Consider the following 20,496-nt stretch of genomic DNA (forward strand, 5'->3'; position numbering starts at 1 on the left):
AAGAGTGAAACTTCGTCTCAAAAACAAAACAAAACAAAAACAAACAAACAAAAAACTTGTAAGTAGATTTTGTTTAAAATGTAGTATGTTTAATTTTAATAAAAAGGGAGGGTGGGAGTTCATTATTGGACCAAATTCCCTTGTGTGGCTTTGAGGGCAGGACTTGCCTGGGAGAGGTGCAGAGCTGAGAAGCAAGGGAATCAGAGGAATAGGAACCGGTGGCAAAGTTCACATTGGAAACCAGACAAGTAAAGAATTCTGCAGAAAAGCTGGTTTGATGCTGGGGAATTCCAGAGCAGAATAAGAAGGTTTGGACCAGATGGTAGGAGCTGGTGCCTTGAGCATTTCCCAGAGCTCATGAGGTTCCTGGGTCCATGGTGCAGTGGGCAGAGAGGGCTCTATCGATGGCAGTTTGCCCGCCTTGACCTTGTAGAGCATTCTTGTGGCCTGTGTTTTCAAATTCTGCAAATTAACAAGGAGCATTTGGTTCTTAGTATGCAATACTCAAGGGAATAAATAGGCCCAGTTAACTGTTTACAGTTATACTAGCCAAGTATCTAAATTAGGGAATTGCCTCTGGGGCCTTGACCTAGCTCTTTCCCCAGTCATCTCATCTTTTACTTCCTCAGATCTCATATATGGGCCTTCCACCATTCGAACTACACATCCTTCGAAGTCTAGTTCAGACTCCAGCCCTTCCATGACACTGTACTGATCCCATGTACGCCTAATACCTAGTAGTTGCTTCAAGTTAATTAGAAATTTAGAGAAAGGAAAGGTCCTTGTGAGATGCAGTATTTGGAGGGAGTTTCATCAGTTTGGATGAATAGGGGTATGTGTGGAGACCATAAACAAATGCTTAGTTGGGAATATGAGGTGTGTGTGTTTGTGGTGTGTGTATGTTGTATGTTAGTATGAGAACCGGCAAAAAACAATCTTACTAGACCAGAGGAGTTTTGGTAGGAACTTGGAAAAGTTAAGATTAGATTTAAGTAGGAGGGTTGGGTCCAGGTCATAGGCAACCTTTCAAGCTAGGAGAGTTTGATCAAGTTAGAAGAGGAGTTAGATGATTTGGTTAATAGTCAAGAGCCACTGAAAGTTCATGCAAGGAAGGGTGATGCATAGTGAGATGTTCTACTCCCATTCCAGACCTGCTTTCTTGGAGTGGTTGGTTTTGCCAGAGCCTCTGTGGGCTCACTCAGGGAGGCCCAGGGGAGGCCAACTGACAGTTGAGGAGCATTATTGAATTAGTATTTAGTGTATTTGTATTTCAACACACTTAGGAAATTAAGGAAATAGGAAAGTACCTCTCATGTCCTGCAGTTCCTTCTTCCCCTTAGTTTTTCCTACGTAGCGAATCCTCTGCAGGAGACTTGACCTTAGACTGTAGCATTATCTATAAGCTGGTTTTAACTTTCCCATGGTTCTAGGAAGAAAATACAAGTATAAATTAAGCCCACAGGTATTAGATCAAGTACTCTTTACCTTATTCACCTCTATAATTCCAGCTTCTTTTCTTCTTGGGTAGCTAAATCACCAAAAAAAAAATTTTGCTTTTTTTTTATTTTTATTTTTTTTTTTGAGATGGAGTCTTCTCTGTCACCCAGGCTAGTGTGCAGTGGCGCCATCTTGGCTCACTGCAGTCTCCGTCTCCCGAGTTCAAGCGATTCTTCTGCATCAGCCTCCCGAGTAGCTGGGATTACAGGCGCCCGCCACCACACCCGGCTAATTTTTGTATTTTTAGTAGAGATAGGGTTTCATCATGTTGGCCAAGGTGGTCTTGAACTCCCAACCTCAGGTGATCCTCCCGCCTTGGCCTCCCAAAATGCTGGGGTTACAGGTGTGAGCCACCGTGCTCACCTGGCCCAATTTTTTTTTGTTTTGTTTTGTTTTGTTTTACAGTGAAGAAGGAACAAAAGAAGGCAGTAATCTATATCATTAGCACTTAAGTAATTACTCTTAGGAATTTGGATTTCAGTTTTTGATTGGGCGACTGTGTGAGGATTATATCAAGCTGGCAATATTACTAATAGAGAAATTATTTCACAAGACACAAGACATTTATCTTAATTTAAAAAGATATAAAATCCAGTGATTGGGAAGTAACCTCAATCCTTAAAAATGCAAAAGTGTGGGGCAATTATTTTTATTATGAAGAATTCCAAATACATAAACGTGTGTATTTGTGTATATCACATATATTTAAAAGTAGAGAGAATAATAAGCCACCTTTACCCATCATCCAAATTCAATAGTGATCAAAGTTGAGTCACAACTGCTCCATCTATCCCTTTTTATTGTTGTTTGCTGAAGTATTCTAAAACACATCCCCAATTTGTGATTTTTATTCCTATGTACTCAGTATGCATCTCTAAAAATATGGATGCTTTGTTCCATGTTCACAGTGCAATGGCACATTTTATAAAGAATTTCTTGGTGTTATCTAATATCTAGTACATATATAAATTTCCTCTGTTACTTGACAGTGTCTGTTTTACATTTCATTTGTTTAAATCAGGATCTAAGCAAGGTTCACACACTGCATTTGGCTGTTATGTCTCTGAATCTCTTTTAATCTAGTGGTTGGGAGTTTTGATAGCTGGTTTTGGTGGCTGAGGGCAGGAGTGTCGAAGAAGCAAGGGTGAGGTGATGGATTTTAAGATATGCTAAAAGGAAATCTTTAGAATCACAGAGCCTGCTAGGAGTAGGGAGATGTAACATTTATGGCTGAAATAATATTTTTTAGGTCCATGTCAAACTTTAAAAAAATGCCTCCTTTAAAGTAGTGTTATTTATATATTTTGTTCTATGTAAAACATATAGTTGAATCTGAGTTGCTATTTAGAATGTTTAGTAAGTAACTGAAGTTATCTATTTTATACCAAACTAGAATAAAGAAAAAAAAATCCCAAATGTGTTCCTAAGAGATCTAATTCTCACTGTAAATTGGAAATCAGTTATCTTTCTGCAACTTTTCTTCCTCAACTTAAAAAAGAGTGTTTTTCCTTTGGACTTTTTCTGCAAATTTTCATATATTAATTTCAGTTAAAACCAGGTACTGTCTTGCTAAGATAATTGTGTCTACCTACCACTGAATTTGGTATTCCTTGGGCAATGTTGTACAGTCTAGTAGGGCATACATTTAAAAATTTTATAAAAATTAAATGTTCTTGAGCACTCTAAGATAATGCTTAATGTAATAACGCAGAAGCTCACTGATGTAATGTTCAAATCGCCTCAAAACGTTTATGCCTCCTCCCAGATAAATTGCTTTAATTCTCCAGAGGATCTGGTTGAAAATTTTATTTGTGGTAGGCCTCATGTTGAGAGAGATGAAAATGATTACTAAAATACAGTTTAAAATGTGTTTTCTTTGAATATGTGTAATCCCTATAAACATGGAACATAAATTATAGTAAGCTATAAACTTATATGCTCTTTGTTGGAAATCTTGAGTTGTATAGTATGAAATATCTTGGAGACCATGATCAACCTTTTCCTTAATATTTTGAGCGTGGGTGCAAGCCCATGTATTAAAATTTATTTTGCACAGAAGACACATGTTTTAAACACTGCAGTTGTTAGAAATGAAATCTTTAGATCTTAAGACCCACAATAAAGAGGAAAGTAGGTGAAAAGTATGAGACATTTTTTAGTTTCACTCCCACTCAATATAAGGATATTTATTATTTTCTAACAGTGTAAATGTACATCAATAGTTTGTACTTTTAACTTTGATATCTAATTCCGAATATTTGATTATATATGCCTTTTAGGTGCCCAAATGTGAGTCTGCAAAAGCTGCCAGAACAGTGGCTATGGAGTGTTTTAGAGGAAATTAAATGCAGTGATCCTTCATCTAAACTCTGTGCTACAAGGCGCAGTGCTGGAATTCCTTTCTACATACAGGTACTTATCTGTAGGACCCTAGCCGTTTGTTTATATTTGTCTTTTGATGATAGTGTATCCTAACCTGTTTGACATGTGAGTGAGCATATTACATAAAGGACATTTCTGTCTTTTCAGCACCATAGCATTTGTGGCTTTGTTTTAATGTGGGGACAGTGTGTTCCTGTGACAAGATCTGTTCTTGGAACAAACCCTGTAAAAGGTCAATCTTGTAATATAAACAGAGGGTGGTATAAATTTCTGTCTTTGTATTAAGTAGGCAGACATCACTGTGGCACAGTCATTGCTCACTTTCAGAAAGTGCACATGTTGCCCCACCACCCCACTTTATTTTTTTAAAAAAATAGTCTTCCTTTCATCTCAAGACCTTCAATACTCTCTGTAGGCAACCAGTATTAACATTTTCTTTTCAATTCTCCTATAAAATGTCCATCCATAAAATAATCATAATAGTAGTTGACATTTATTAGTGGTTATTTCACATACATTACCTCATTAACTCCTTCCCTGTACCCTATTATCATCCATATATTCTAGATGAAGAGACTGGGGTTTAGGTACGTTAAGTGACTTGCCAAAGGCCACAGAGACAGTAAGAACTGAGTTAAGACTTGAGCCCAGGCAGCCTGACTCCCGAACCTCTCTGCATATGAGAATTTGTGTGTGCGAGTCCGTTTTCCTTTTGGAACACATATGAAAACACATACACTGCTTGCTCTTTGTTTTCACTTAGTATTATACCTTAAAGATTGCTTCATATCAACACATTTAGATACGGCTATTGATGGGAAAATATTTTATTTAGAAATTAAGACTGTTACCTTCATGAACCCAAAGAATAAAAACCAGTGTCTTCACAATACTAAATCAGACCCCATCCTGAAAGACCTTTGTTTAATATATAGTAAGATTAAATCCAGGAATGCAGTGGTATAATAAAAGCGCTGAAAAGAAATAGAATGAAGTCTCTGGTTTTTTTTGTGCCCCTACATTTTTTCCTTCTCTTTCTTACTCCTCCCTCAAATTCCTGAAATCCCTTTATGATTTTTTGGTGACAGTGATCATCAGTTGCAGAGGTTGTTGACAGATAATTGAAGCAGTTCTGCTGTACGGATTTTGGTGACCTTCAGAAATCAACTTTTATTTCATCTGACCCATTCTGGATCAGTGTGTTTCATTCTCTTGCCTCTAATTCACTCTGACCTTGTGTTTTTACGTGTCATTTGTCTGTCTGAGATCAAATGTTAAGACAGGATCAAGGTCTCACTGCATATTTGTGCAGTGTGCTTCTTTCAGCTCTGGTGCCCAGCTTGCACTAAGTATTGGTCATAATGAGTAGTCAGAAGGTGCACTTCCTTACCCTAGCCTCGGCAAGAATGCCATAACTTTACCTAGCTCTTTGGGAGAAAAAGCCATGGTTCCCTGAAGACATTTTAGTAATTGAATGTAGCTTTTTTTTTAGTTGAATAAAGTCTAAATTTTTTTAAAAAATCTGCTTACAGAGAGTCTTCATTTCTCTTAGCGTGACTTACTAATAAAGTTATACTCCTGTTTTGGTGGAAATCTGCATAGTGTTAGCTATGGAAAAGAACTGTCTACTTAGTTTGTGAGTTTACCTTTTGTGTAGACAGATTAAAAATTATTTTCAATATAGACAAAGTTTTTTTGAATAGTCATTTAAAAAATGTTATCTGAGCCTAAATAAACTATGATAAATTTCTTTTAAATCAAACTATTTTTTGTTTGTCTTTATTTTCCTCTTCTGTAGGTTTCAAATGCTTCAGAAGAAGCTAGCTAACTTGAAACTTTACTCTTGAGAGCTAGTAGCTACAAATGTGAAAAGTAGACATGGAGGAATGGAGTCTGGGAATGTGACTAAAGTGACTTTTTTTTAACAGCTTTATTGAGATGTAATTCACATACTATATAGTCACCCTTTTAAAGTGTACAATTCAGTGGTTTTCAGTATATTCACAGAGCTGTACAACCATTATTTAGTTTTAGAACATCAACCCATGAAACCTCCCATACTCATTAGCAGTCACTTCCCATTTCTCTCTACCCCTGCCACTCAGCCCTAGGCAATCACTAATCTACCTTCCAGCTCTATACATTTGTCCTTTCTGGACATTTCATATATATGGAATCATACAGTATACGATCTTTTGTGTGTGGCTTCTTTCACTTAGCGTAATGTTTTCAGAGTTCATTCATGTTGTAATATATATTAGTACCTCATTCTTTTTTATTGCCTCAAGTGGCTTAATACCCTCTTTTTATGTTTATTGGACGTCGGCAAAGTGTTAGATACAAAGTAAGTAAGAAGCTACTGAAAATTTCAAATATAGGACCTCTTTGGTGTTTGCAGTATTTCTTTTTGTTCCATGGAGTTTCAAATGCTTTGATTTGATTAGTCCTCCAAGTAATGATTCTTTTGTGAAGAATTAACTAACTGCTTCATCTCCAGGGAGGCTTAACATTCTTACAAGAAATTTAATCCAGAGATTTTTTGGTTTTTAAGTAAAGAGAATTTTCTCATTAGATAAATTTGTTACTGAAACTGATTTGTTTATTGTATCAGAACTGCCACCTACTTAGGGTTCTTAAGGAGTTGTCAATAAGAGCCATTTTTTGGCCTTTTAGAATTAAATTTAATGAGCAAACGAAGTGACCTTAGAGATGACATGATTTCACCTTCACCTACATTTAGAGATGAAGAATCTGTAGGTTCTACTGTGAGGTTAAACCACTTGCCCAGGGCCACATGGCTTAATTAACTTTCTTTGATAACCACATGTTTTTATTAAGGGGATTTTGCGTTTTGGGATTGATCCAGGGAAGCAGCAAAAAAAGTGTATGTCAACTAAGAACCCCGTTAATTTTTGCATTCTTTTTCCATAGGCACTGTTGGCATCTGGACCAAAGAAAGGCAAAATGGATTTGTTGAAAATAACAATGAAAGAGTTAATCTCTTTGGCTGGGCCTACAGATGACTTACAGAGTACAGTCCCCCAGGTAATCATGGAAATACACAAACCCTCCAGTGTTGTTTTTTGTTTTGTTTTATTTTTCACTTTTTTCAAGACAGTTGTTACTGTCTTGTTACCCAGGCTGGAGTACAGTGGCACGATCTCAGCTCACTGCAACCTTCGCCTCCCAGGTTCAAGCAATTCTCCTGCTTTAGCCTCCTGCAGTTGTTTTAAATCTTTGCTTTATTTTTTAACAAAAAGTATCTGCTGGAGATAAAGAACTCTTGAACATTGGACAGACATTTGAAGCTTGTTTGAATAGCTTTTCTTTCTTTTTTTTTTTGTCTTTACCATCCACAAAATAAACCATTGCTTTAGTTGAATATATTAATCAAAACAAACAATTTTTAAACTCTGGTGAAAACATCCAGCTTATATAAGATATTTTATAATACTATTGCATCTATGAATTTGAAAGTGCATATGCTAGCACTTCAGAATTTCATGTGTGCTTCTTTGCATTGATGTACATTTTGTAATTCAGCAGTTGAAAATTTCCTTTAAATATATCTACCTTTTGGGGTGTTAATATTTTACTAACATTTAGTTCCTTTTAGTCACTACCTATATATATGAAGTTAAAGCACTCCTTATAGCTCCACTTCACCACTAGGGAGTAAATATTAATACCTATCAAGTACTGCTTGTACGTTATAGTCTGGACTTCCTCAGTTAATGCTTCATAGTAGGACACTCCTTTTTTTTGGTTTGTTTTTTGAGACAGAGGCTCACTCTGTTGCTCATGCTGGAGTGCAGTGGTGCGATCGTGGCTCCCTGCAACCTCTGCCTCCTGGGTTCAAGCGATTCCCATGCCTCAGCCTCCCCAGTAGCTGGAATTACAGGCATGGGCCACCATACCTGGCAAATCATCTGAGGTCGGGAGTTCGAGACCAGGCCCAATCACCTGTTGGCCAGGTTGGTCTCAAACTCCTGACCACAGGGATCTGCTTGCCTTGGCCTTCCAAAGTGCTAGGATTACAGGTGTGAGCCACCATGCCCAGCCTATAGTAGAACACTCCTACCCAACTGTAAAGGGCCATTCTAGGTCAGGGAACAGATTGAGAGCTGAAGTTTACAATCAAGTATGATAAGTACATATGATTTTATTTCAGAACCTGTGGGAGGTGTTAAAGGGAGCCCATGGGCCAGAATGAGGACTGTGGAAAAGAAAGGGGATTTTATGTTTATTGGATGTTGGCAAAGTGTTAGATAAAGGGAGACCATGAGCCAGAATGTGGACTGTGGAAAAGAATGGGGATTCCCATTCATATCTAAGTGCCTATAGATATGAAATGTCTTTATTTCTTTAAAAAATTGACTGAAATGTTGTTAATCACATTCAGAAATGATCATTTCAAGACATTTTTCAGTGAAATGTGAAAAAAATGTAATTGGTTCTATTTTCCTAGACTATCACTTTAAAAAAGTACATGTTGAGTATCTTTTATCTGAAATGCTGGGGACCAGAAGTGTCTCAGAGTTCAGATTTTTTTTTTTATTATTTTGACATATTTGCATTATACTGAACGGGTCAGCATCTCTAATCTGAAAATCTAAAATGTTCCAATGAGCATTTCCTTAGAATGTCATGTCCATGCTCAAAAAAGTTTCGGATTTTGGAGCTTTTTTGATTTCGGATTTTTGGATTTGGGATGCTTTACTTGTGCTATTTTTATAAGAACATCTAAAAATAATGGGGCTTGGTTTTAACGAGTGCTGGATAATTATTGCCCTACTCTACTTCAAGGTGATTAATGGCATTTTAGTGATCATTTTTATGAAATTGGTGAGATTTAAAAATTTTGTCTGTGACCAGTCTTCTGAGCTTTTTTAGTTGATAATTTGCTTTCCTTCTCCCCTCCCATGGTTCATTTCTTTATTATTTTTATTATGTATCTTTGAAATATTTCAGTATACAGAAATGTATAGTGAATAATGAACATATTTGAAACCAGTTCCAGTTTAAAAAATTAAACATTACAGAGACCGTTAGTTATGCTGTGGATTCTTCCACGTCTCATTCCCGTTTATTCCTCCTCAGTTATAATCACTAACCCAAATTAGTGACTATCATTCCCAAGCATTTTCATCATACTTTTATTTCCTTTTACATGAATGTTGTTATCCACACTTTTTATACTTTGCTTTTGTCAATCAACATTATATTTTAAGATTAGTGAGCTCCTGTTCAGCCCCTGTTCACTTTCATTTCTGAACAGTATTTTATTCTATTTCATTTCTTCCCTTCTTCTGTGAATGGACATTTGGGTTGTTTCCAGTTTTCTTCTATTACAAACAATGCTGAAACAAACATTCTTGTGTGTCTCCTTACACACGTGAGTGTTTCTCTAGGTTATATACCTAGAAGTAGAATTGCAGGGTTGTAGGGTACACACATACTCAATTCGATGCTGTTGTGTTGTCTCCAAAGTGGTTGAACTAATTTATATTCCTGCCAGCAGAGTGTAAGAGTTTCCATTGCTTATCAACATCTTTGTATTATCAGACTTTTACAGTTTTTGACTTTCTGCTTAGTGTGAAATGGTGTTTTCTAGTTTTATTTTGCATCTCTCTTATTACTAGTTAGCTTTAATGTATGTTTATTAGCCTTTTGGTTTACTTCTGAGAGTTGTCTGTTGAAAGACTTTGCTTACTTTAATATTGGTTATTTGTCCCTTCATTTTTGTTTTGTAGGAGTTGGATTTTTATTGTTGTTTCAAAAACATTTTCTTGATACTGATTTCTTTTTGATTATTTGAATTACGTATATATTCTCCCAAACTATGGTTTGTCTTTTTACTTTGTGGTCTCTATTATTATATAGATATTTTTAATTTTAATAAAATAGGTCAGCTTTCTCCTTTATGGGTTGTACGTTTGGATCTTATTTCAGAAATTATACCCCAAGATCAGGAAGATATTTTATATTTTCTTTCTTTTTTCTTTTTCTTTTTCTTTTTTTTTTTTTTTTTTTGAGATGAGGTCTCACTCTGTGGCCTAGGCTGGAGGGCAGTGGCACAATCTTGGCTCACTGCAACCTCTGCCTCCCGGGTTCAAGCGATTCTTCTGCCTCAGCCTCCTGAGTAACTGGGATTATATAGACATCCACCACCATGCCCTGCTAATTTTTATATTTTTAGTAGAGACGAGGTTTTGCCATGTTGGCCAGGCTAGTCTCGAACTCCTGACCTCAGGTGATTCTCCCGCCTCGGCCTCCCAAAGTGCTGGGATTACAGGCGTGAGCCACTGCACCCGACTGAGAAAGATATTTTATATATTTTTTTTTTTTTTTTTTTTTTTTTTTTGGAGACGGAGTCTCGCTCTGTCGCCCAGGCTGGAGTGCAGTGGCGCGATCTCGGCTCACTGCAAGCTCCGCCTCCCGGGTTCACGCCATTCTCCTGCCTCAGCCTCTCCAAGTAGCTGGGACTACAGGCGCCCGCCACCACACCCGGCTAATTTTTTGTATTTTTAGTAGAGACGGGGTTTCACTGTGGTCTCGATCTCCTGACCTCGTGATCCACCCGCCTCGGCCTCCCAAAGTGCTGGGATTACAAGCGTGAGCCACCGCGCCCGGCCAGATATTTTATATTTTCTTTTAAAAGTTTTGAAGTTTTACTTGTCATAATTTTATGTAAATGAAACCATATTATTATTTTTTACTGATAGGATCTTGCTCTGTCACCCAGGCTGGAGTGTGTGCAAGTCTTTATATTACCTGTAATTTGTCTTTGTTTAGTGTAAAGTAAAATAATTTAATGTTTGCCATTTGGATAACTAATACAGAGACATTTCTGATATAATACATCCTTTTCTTCTTGATTTATACTGCCTCTATTATGTGTTTTCATAGATAGGTGGTTCTGTTTCTGTGCTGTCTATTAATCTATCTTTGGAGCAAAACCACTACTTTATTTTTGTTTTTATTTTTTTGAGACGGAGTCTCACTCTGTCACCCAGGCTGGAGTACAGTGGTGTGATCTCGGCTCACTGCAACCTTCACCTCCTGGGTTCAAGCTATTCTCCCACCTCAGCCTCCTGAGTAGCTGGGATTACAGCTACTCAGGTGTGCCACCACACCCAGCTAATTTTTGTATTTTTAGTAGAGATGGGGTTTCACCACGTTGGCCAGGCTGGTCTTGAACTCCTGACCTCAAGTGATCTGCCCACTCAGGCCTCCCAAAGTGCTGGGATTACAGACGTGAGCCACCACACCTGGCCTAAAACCACTATTTTAATTATTGTGTCTCTATAAAAAGTTGTAATATCTGGCAAGGTGAATCTCTCTTTTTTTGTTTCCCCTTCAGAATGACCTTGGCTATGTTTGTCCCATTGCTATTTGATAAAAATTTTAGAATTAGCTTGTTAAACTCAATAAAAAGCCCTTTTGGAATTTTGGTTCGAATTTAAATGTATTGATTTATTTGGGAAAAATTATCTTTTTAAGTATTGAATCTTCCATGGCTTATTTCATTTATTCAGATCATTTAATGTCATTTATTATTTTTTAAACTAATTCCCATAAAAGTCTTTTTTTTTTTCAGAGATGGAGTTTCGCTTTTGTTGCCCAGGTTGGAGTGCAATGGTGCAATCTCGGCTCACTGCAACCTCCGCTTCCGGGGTTCAAGCAATCCTCCTGCCTCAGCCTCCCGAGTAGCTGGGATTACAGGCGTGCACCACCACGCCCAGCTGATTTTTTTATTTTTAGTAGAGACAGGATTTCGCCATGTTGGCCAGGCTGGTTTTAAACTCCTGACCTTAGGTGATCCACCTGCTTCAGCTTCCCAAAGTGCTGGGATCACAGGCATGAGTCACTATGCCCGGCCCATAAAAGTCTTATAGATTATTTTTGAGATTTATTTCTATTGTCTTATTTTTTTGCAATTATGAATGGTACTTTTAAAAGATTATATTATCTGTTGCTGTTTGAGAAGAATGCAGTTAATTTTTGGGTTATAATTGTGTTTATATTCAGCAGCCTATCAGAATTGCTATAACACAGCAAATGACTTCTCTGTAAATTCTTTTGGATTTGTTTTATGGATAATCATATCTTTGACAAATAATGCTGTTTGTTTTAACTTTCTAATTTTTAGTTTTTTTTAAAAACAGTTTTTATTGTACTTTGCTGCTGGAACCTGTAGTACAGTTTGGTATAGAAAGAGAGAGAGCAGGCATCCTTATGTTGTTTCTGATCAATCTGCTGCAATTTTTAATCTACCCATTATCTTATTAAGCAAATTGAATTTTATTGAATATTTTTTGCATCTTTTGAGATAAATATGTTTTCTTCTAGAATTTGCAGGTGTCATGAATTGTATTGATTTTTCAATTTTTTTTTTTTTTTTTTTTTTATTATACTTTAGGGTTTTAGGGTACATGTGCACAATGTGCAGGTTTGTTACATATGTATCCATGTGCCATGTTGATTTCCTGCACCCATTAACTCGTCATTTAGCATTAGGTGTATCTCCTAATGCTGTCCCTCCCCCCTCCCCCCACCCCACAACAGTCCCCAGAGCGTGATGTTCCCCTTCCTGTGTCCATGAGTTCTTATTGTTCAATTCCCACCTATGAGTGAGAACATGCGGTGTTTGGTTTTTTGTCCTTGCGATAGTTTACTGAGAATGATGTTTTCCAGTTTCATCCATGTCCCTACAAAGGACACGAACTCATCATTTTTTATGGCTGCATAGTATTCCATGGTGTATATGTGCCACATTTTCTTAATCCAGTCTATCGTTGTTGGACATTTGGGTTGGTTCCAACTCTTTGCTATTGTGAATAGTGCCGCAATAAACATACGTGTGCATGTGTCTTTATAGCAGCATGATTTATAGTCCTTTGGGTATATACCCAGTAATGGGATGGCTGGGTCAAATGGTATTTCTAGTTCTAGATCCCTGAGGAATCGCCACACTGACTTCCACAATGGTTGAACTAGTTTACAGTCCCACCAACAGTGTAAAAGTGTTCCTATTTCTCCACATCCTCTCCAGCAAGTGTTGTTTCCTGATTTTTTAATGATGGCCATTCTAACTGGTGTGAGATGGTATCTCACTGTGGTTTTGATTTGCATTTCTCTGATGGCCAGTGATGATGAGCATTTCTTCATGTGTTTTTTGGCTGCATAAATATCTTCTTTTGAGAAGTGTCTGTTCATGTCCTCTGCCCACTTTTTGATGGGGTTGTTTGTTTTTTTCTTGTAAATTTGTTTGAGTTCATTGTAGATTCTGGATATTAGCCCTTTGTCAGATGAGTAGGTTGCAAAAATTTTCTCCCATTGTGTAGGTTGCCTGTTCACTCTGATGATAGTTTCTTTTGCTGTGCAGAAGCTCTTTAGTTTAATGAGATCCCATTTGTCGATTTTGGCTTTTGTTGCCATTGCTTTTGGTGTTTTAGACATGAAGTCCTTGCCCACGCCTATGTCCTGAATGGTATTGCCTAGGTTTTCTTGTAGGATTTTAATGGTTTTAGGTCTAACATATAAGTCTTTAATCCATCTTCAATTAATTTTTGTATAAGGTGTAAGGAAGGGATCCAGTTTCAGCTTTCTACATATGGCTAGCCAGTTTTCCCAGCACCATTTATTAAATAGGGAATCCTTTCCCCATTTCTTGTTTTTGTCAGGTTTGTCAAAGATCAGATAGTTGTAGCTATGCGGCATCATTTCTGAGGGCTCTGTTCTGTTCCATTGATCTATGTCTCTGTTGTGGTACCAGTACCATGCTGTTTTGGTTACTGTAGCCTTGTAGTATAGTTTAAAGTCAGGTAGCGTGATGCCTCCAGCTTTGTTCTTTTGGCTTAGGATTGACTTGGCGATGCGGGCTCTTTTTTGGTTCCATATGAACTTTAAAGTATTTTTTTCCAATTCTGTGAAGAAAGTCATTGGTAGCTTGATGGGGATGGCATTGAATCTATAAATTACCTTGGGCAGTATGGCCATTTTCACGATATTGATTCTTCCAACCCATGAGCATGGAATGTTCTTCCATTTGTTTGTATCCTCTTTTATTTCATTGAGCAGTGGTTTGTAGTTCTCCTTGAAGAGGTCCTTCACATCCCTTGTAAGTTGGATTCCTAGGTATTTTATTCTCTTTGAAGCAATTGTGAATGGGAGTTCACTCATGATTTGGCTCTCTGTTTGTCTGTTATTGGTGTACAAGAATGCTTGTGATTTTTGTACATTAATTTTGTATCCTGAGACTTTGCTGAAGTTGCTAATCAGCTTAAGGAGATTTTGGGCTGAGACAATGGGGTTTTCTAGATATACAATCATGTCATCTGCAAACAGGGACAATTTGACTTCCTCTTTTCCTAATTGAATACCCTTTATTTCCTTCTCCTGCCTGATTGCTCTGGCCAGAACTTCCAACACTATGTTGAATAGGAGTGGTGAGAGAGGGCATCCCTGTCTTGTGCCAGTTTTCAGAGGGAATGCTTCCAGTTTTTGCCCATTCAGTATGATATTGGCTGTGGGTTTGTTGTAGATAGCTCTTATTATTTTGAGATACGTCCCATCAATACCTAATTTATTGAGAGTTTTTAGCATGAAGGGTTGTTGAATTTTGTCAAAGGCCTTTTCTGCATCTATTGAGATAATCATGTGGTTTTCGTCTTTGGTTCTGTTTATATGCTGGATTACATTTATTGATTTGCGTATGTTGAACCAGCCTTGCATCCCAGGGATGAAGCCCACTTGATCATGGTGGATAAGCTTTTTGATGTGCTGCTGGATTCGGTTTGCCAGTATTTTATTGAGGATTTTTGCATCAATGTTCATCAAGGATATTGGTCTGAAATTCTCTTTTTTGGTTATGTCTCTGCCAGGCTTTGGTATCAGGACGATGCTGGCTTTGTAAAATGTGTTAGGGAGGATTCCCTCTTTGTCTATCGATTGGAATAGTTTCAGAAGGAATGGTACCAGTTCCTCCTTGTACCTCTGGTAGAATTCAGCTGTGAATCCATCAGGTCCTGGACTCTTTTTGGTTGGTAAGCTATTGATTATTGCCACAATTTCAGAACCTGTTATTGGTCTATTCAGAGATTCAACTTCTTCCAGGTTTAGTCTTGGGAGGGTGTATTTGTCGAGGAATTTATCCATTTCTTCTAGATTTTCTAGTTTATTTGCATAGAGGTGTTTGTAGTATTCTCTGATGGTAGATTGTATTTCTGTGGGATCGGTGGTGATATCCCCTTTTTCGTTTTTTATTGCATCTATTTGATTCTTCTCTCTTTTCTTCTTTATTAGTCTTGCTAGCGGTCCATCAATTTTGTTGATCTTTTCAAAAAACCAGCTCCTGGATTCATTAATTTTTTGAAGGGTTTTTTGTGTCTCTATTTCCTTCAGTTCTGCTCTGATTTTAGTTATTTCTAGCCTTCTGCTAGCTTTTGAATGTGTTTGCTCCTGCTTTTCTAGTTCTTTTAATTGTGATGTTAGGGTGTCAATTTTGGATCTTTCCTGCTTTCTCTTGTGTGCATTTAGTGCTATAAATTTCCCTCTACACACTGCTTTGAACGTGTCCCAGAGGTTCTGGTATGTTGTGTCTTTGTTCTCGTTGGTTTCAAAGAACATCTTTATTTCTGCCTTCATTTCATTATGTACCCAATAGTCATTCAGGAGCAGGTTGTTCAGTTTCCATGTAGTTGAGCGGTTTTGACTGAGTTTCTTAATCCTGAGTTCTAGTTTGATTGCACTGTGGTCTGAGAGACAGTTTGTTATAATCTCTGTTCTTTTACATTTGCTGAGAAGAGCTTTACTTCCAACAATGTGGTCAATTTTGGAATAGGTGTGGTGTGGTGCTGAAAAAAATGTATATTCTGTTGATTTGGGGTGGAGAGTTCTGTAGATGTCTATTCGGTCCACTTTATGTAGAGCTGAGTTCTACTCAACTGGATATCCTTGTTAACTTTCTGTCTCGTTGATCTGTCTAATGCTGACAGTGGGGTGTTAAAATCTCCCACCATTATTGTGTGGGAGTTTAAGTCCTCCTGTAGGTCACTGAGGACTTGCTTTATGAATCTGGGTGCTCCTGTGTTGGGTGCATATATATTTAGGATAGTTAGCTCTTCTTGTTGAATTGATCCCTTTACCATTATATAATGGCCTTCTTTGTCTCTTTTGATCTTTGTTGGTTTAAAGTCTATTTTATCAGAGACTAGGATTGCAACCCCTGCCTTTTTTTGTTTTCCAGTTGCTTGATAGATCTTCCTCCATCCCTTTATTTTGAGTCTATGTGTGTCTCTGCACGTGAGATGGGTTTCCTGAATACAGCACACTGATGGGTCCTGACTCCTTATCCAGTTTGCCAGTCTGTGTCTTTTGATTGGAGCATTTAGCCCATTTACATTTAACATGAATATTGTTATGTGTGAATCTGATCCTGTCATTATGATGTTAGTTGGTTATTTTGCTCGTTAGTTGCTATAGTTTCTTCCTAGCCTCGATGGTCTTTACAATTTGGCATGTTTTTGCAGGGGCTGGTACCGGTTGTTCCTTTCCATGTTTAGTGCTTCCTTCAGGAGCTCTTTTAGGGCAGGCCTGGTGGTGACAAAATCACTCAGCGTTTGCTTGTCTGTAAAGTATTTTATTTCTCCTTCACTTATGAAGCTTAGTTTGGCGGGATAGGAAATTCTGGGTTGAAAATTCTTTTCTTTAAGAATGTTGAATATCGGCCCCCACTCTCTTCTGGCTTGTAGAGTTTCTGCTGAGAGATCAGCTGTTAGTCTGATGGGCTTCCCTTTGTGGGTAACCCGACCTTTCTCTCTGGCTGCCCTTAACATTTTTTCCTTCATTTCAACTTTGGTGAATCTGACAATTATGTGTCTTGGAGTTGCCCTTCTCAAGGAGTATCTTTGTGGCGTTCTCTGTATTTCCTGAATCTGAATGCTGGCCTGCCTTGCTAGATTGGGGAAGTTCTCCTGGATAATATCTTGCAGAGTGTTCTCCAACTTGGTTCCATTCTCCCCATCATTTTCAGGTACACCAATCAGACGTAGGTTTGGTCTTTTCACATAGTCCCAAATTTCTTGGAGGCTTTGTTCATTTCTTTTTAATCTTTTTTCTCTAAACTTCCCTTCTCTCTTCATTTCATTTATTTCATCTTCTATCAGTGATACCCTTTCTTCCAGTTGATCGCATCTGCTACTGAGGCTTCTGCATTCTTCACGTAGTTCTCGAAACTTGGCTTTCAGCTCCATCATCTCCTTTAAGCCCTTCTCTCCATTGGTTATTCTAGCTATCCATTCTTCTAATTTTTTTTCAAAGTTTTTAACTTCTTTGCTATTGTTTTGAATTTCCTCTCGTAGCTCAGAGTAGTTTGATCGTCTGGAGCCTTCTTCTCTCAACTCATCAAAGTCATCCTCCATCCAGCTTTGCTCCGTTGCTGGTGAGGAACTGCGTTCCTTTGGAGGAGGAGAAGTGCTCTGTTTTTTAGTTACCAGTTTTTTTGGTCTGCTTTTTCCCCATCTTTGTGGTTTTGTCTACTTTTTGTCTTCGATGATGGTGATGTACAGATGGGTTTTTGGTGTGGATGTCCTTTCTGTTTGTTAATTTTCCTTCTACCAGACAAGACCCTCAGCTGCAGGTCTGTTGGAGTTTACTAGAGGTCCACTCCAGACCCTGTTTGGCTGGGTGTCAGCACCGGTGGCTGCAGAACAGCGGATTTTCGTGAGACCACAAATTCAGCTGTCTGATAGTTCCTCTGAAAGTTTTGTCTCAGAGGAGTACCCGGTTGAATGAGGTGTCAGTCTGTCCCTACTGGGGGGGTGCCTCCCAGTTAGGCTGCTCAGGGGTGAGGGACCCACTTTAGGAGGCAGTCTGTCCATTCTCAGATCTCCAGCTGCGTGCTGGGAGAACCACTACTCTCTTCAAAGCTGTCAGTCAGACAGAGACATTTAAGGCTGTGGAGGTTCTCGCTGAGTTTTTGGTTGTCTGTGCCCTGCCCCCAGAGGTGGAGCCTACAGAGGCAGGCAGGCCTCCTTGAGCTGTGGTGGGCTCCACCCAGTTCGAGCTTCCTGGCTGCTTTGTTTACCTAAGCAAGCCTGGGCAATGGCGGGCGCCCCTCCCCCAGCCTCGTTGCCGCCTTGCAGCGTGATCTCAGACTGCTGTGCTAGCAATCAGCAAGACTCTGTGGGCATAGGACCCTCCGAGCCAGGTGCGGGACACAATCTCCTAGTGTGCCGTTTTCCAGGCCCGTTGGAAAAGCACAGTATTAGGACCGGACTGACCCGATATTCCAGGTGCCGTCTGTTTCCCCTTTCTTTGACTAGGAAAGGGAACTCCCTGACCCCTTGCGCTTCCCGATGAGGCAATGCCTCGCCCTGCTTCGGCTCGCGCACAGTGCGCTTCACCGACTGTCCTGAACCCACTGTTAGGCACTCCCTAGTGAGATGAAACCGGTACCTCAAGCAGAAATGCAGAAATCACCCGTCTTCTGTGTCGCTGGGGCTGGGAGCTGGAGACCGGAGCTGTTCTTATTCGGCCATCTTGGCTCCACCCTATTCCGATTTTTCAATTTAACATTATCTTTGCATTCTTGCATATCTCACTGGTTTTCTGAGTGAGACTGGCCTGTGGTTTTCCTTTTTGTGCTGTTCCTGTCCTGTTTTTTGAAATATGCATCTTTTGATGGAATTATAGTACATGTACAGACAAGTGTACAATTCATATGTGTACCTCAGCACAGTTTCACAAAGTGAACACATTTGTGCAGCCATCAAGAAATAGAACATTTCTAGCAACTGAAAGCCCCCTCTTGCTCTCTTCCATTCCACACCCTTCTCTCCAAGAGTAGCCACTAGCCTAACTTCCAATACTCTAGTTTTAGTTTTATCTTTTTTTTTTGAGTTTTACATAAATGAGACCATACATTATTATTATTATTTTTTATTTTAGAGGTGGGATCTTGTTCTGTCACTCAGGCTGGAGTGGAGTGGTGCAATCATAGCTCACTGTAGCTTCAAACTCATTCATAATATTTTTTATTTGTGCCTTCTTTCTCTCCTCTCTTCTTGGTTAGTCTTGTCAGGGGTTTATTTCTGTTTCAGAGAATCAGCTTTTGGGTTTGTTAATGCTCTTAGTTGTGTGTTTGCTATTTTAAAAGTTTCTGCTCTAAATTTTTATTTTCTTTCTGTGTTTCAAGTTTATTGTTGACTTTATTGGTCACTTACCACAATCATTCTAGCCGTTTAAAAAAATAGAAGTATTTGAGATGTACAATTTTTTTGAATTTCACTTAAGCTGCATCCTACAAGTATTGATATGTAGGTAGCATCTTCAAAATATTAAAAAAAAAATTTGACCAGTGTTTAATGTGCTTGAAAATGTGCCAATTTTAAGCATTTTTTAGGCCGGGCTCAGTGGCTCACGCCTGTAATGCCAGCACTTTGGGAGGCCAAGGCAGGTGGATCACCTGAGGTCAGGAGTTCAAGACCAGTCTGGCCAACATGTTGAAACCCTGTCTCTACTAATTATACAAAACTTAGCTGGGCGTGGTGGCACATACATGTAATCCCAGCTACTCGGGAGGCTGAGGCAGGAGAATCGCTTGAACCTGGGAGGTGGAGGTTGCAGTGAGCCGAGACTGCACCATTCTACTCCAGCCTGGGCGACAAGAGTGAAACTCCATCTAATAAAATAAAATAAAAAATAAAGTTTTTTTTTTAAGTTTCTTAATTCCATGGTGATCAGAGCGTAATCTATAAGTTATTCATTACTTAGTATTTGTTGAGACTTTATTTGTGGCTAGGTATGAGGGATTTTAGAAAATAAATGTTTCATGTGTGCTCGAAAAGAATGTGTTTTCTCTGTATTTTAGGTGCAGGCTTCTACGTATGTCCATTGGATCAAGCTTTTTTATAGCATTGTTTGAATCTTACTAATTTTTTGTAAAATGGTCTATCAGTTACTGGATGTGTTTTATTAAATCTGATATTTCATTTGTGGATTATCCATTTCTTGTAATTCAGTAAATTTTTTGTTTTGAGGCTGTACTATTGGATATGTGTAGATTTAGAATTGCCACAGTTTTCAACCCACAACTGATTTTGAACTTCTTGTTTTAGGTTCATGCTTTAAATATCCTTAGAGCATTATTCAGAGATACATGCCTGGGAGAAAATATTATTCCTTATGTTGCTGATGGAGCTAAGGCTGCAATTCTGGGTTTTACATCACCAGTCTGGGCAGTAAGTGCTGTCACTATTTATTTTCATTGATTTAATTTATGCTTCTGAGTAGGTTTTAATAAACTAATCTTTCACTGGATGATAAAAAATATTTCCTGCCCTTTACCATGAAGTTTCTTAGAAATCTTTGGATCAAGCTACATTTTTGATTCTTGATATTTCATGGTTCCATTTTCACTCATTTGTTGGCTTATTAGCCGTCTTTCTTTGTTTTTTTTTTTAATCATAGTGATTACTTTAGGGTTTACAGTATGTATGTTTAACTTACCACAGACTACCCTCAAGTGATATTACACCATGTCACTTAAAGTATAAGAACTTAATAATAGTGCACTTCTGTTTCTCTCCTCCCAATCTATGTGCTGTTATTGTT

The 20,496-nt window shown here is 38.4% G+C and overlaps 1 protein-coding gene across 18 annotated transcripts in view; it reads left to right on the plus strand.

Annotated features, from left to right (window-relative positions):
• The window catches only part of THADA (THADA armadillo repeat containing), a 369,177-nt gene that overhangs the window by 80,342 nt on the left and 268,339 nt on the right, over positions 1-20,496 (plus strand). For all 18 annotated transcript variants that reach the window (XM_055242820.2, XM_063618104.1, XM_055242824.2 and 15 more), the window contains 3 exons: positions 3,777-3,909; positions 6,811-6,924; positions 20,001-20,123. In XM_055242820.2, the coding sequence (XP_055098795.1) occupies positions 3,777-3,909; positions 6,811-6,924; positions 20,001-20,123 (370 nt within the window). The remainder of the gene's footprint in view (positions 1-3,776; positions 3,910-6,810; positions 6,925-20,000; positions 20,124-20,496) is intronic.

This window comes from Symphalangus syndactylus, chromosome 14, assembly GCF_028878055.3.
Source record: "Symphalangus syndactylus isolate Jambi chromosome 14, NHGRI_mSymSyn1-v2.1_pri, whole genome shotgun sequence".
NCBI lineage: Eukaryota > Metazoa > Chordata > Mammalia > Primates > Hylobatidae > Symphalangus > Symphalangus syndactylus.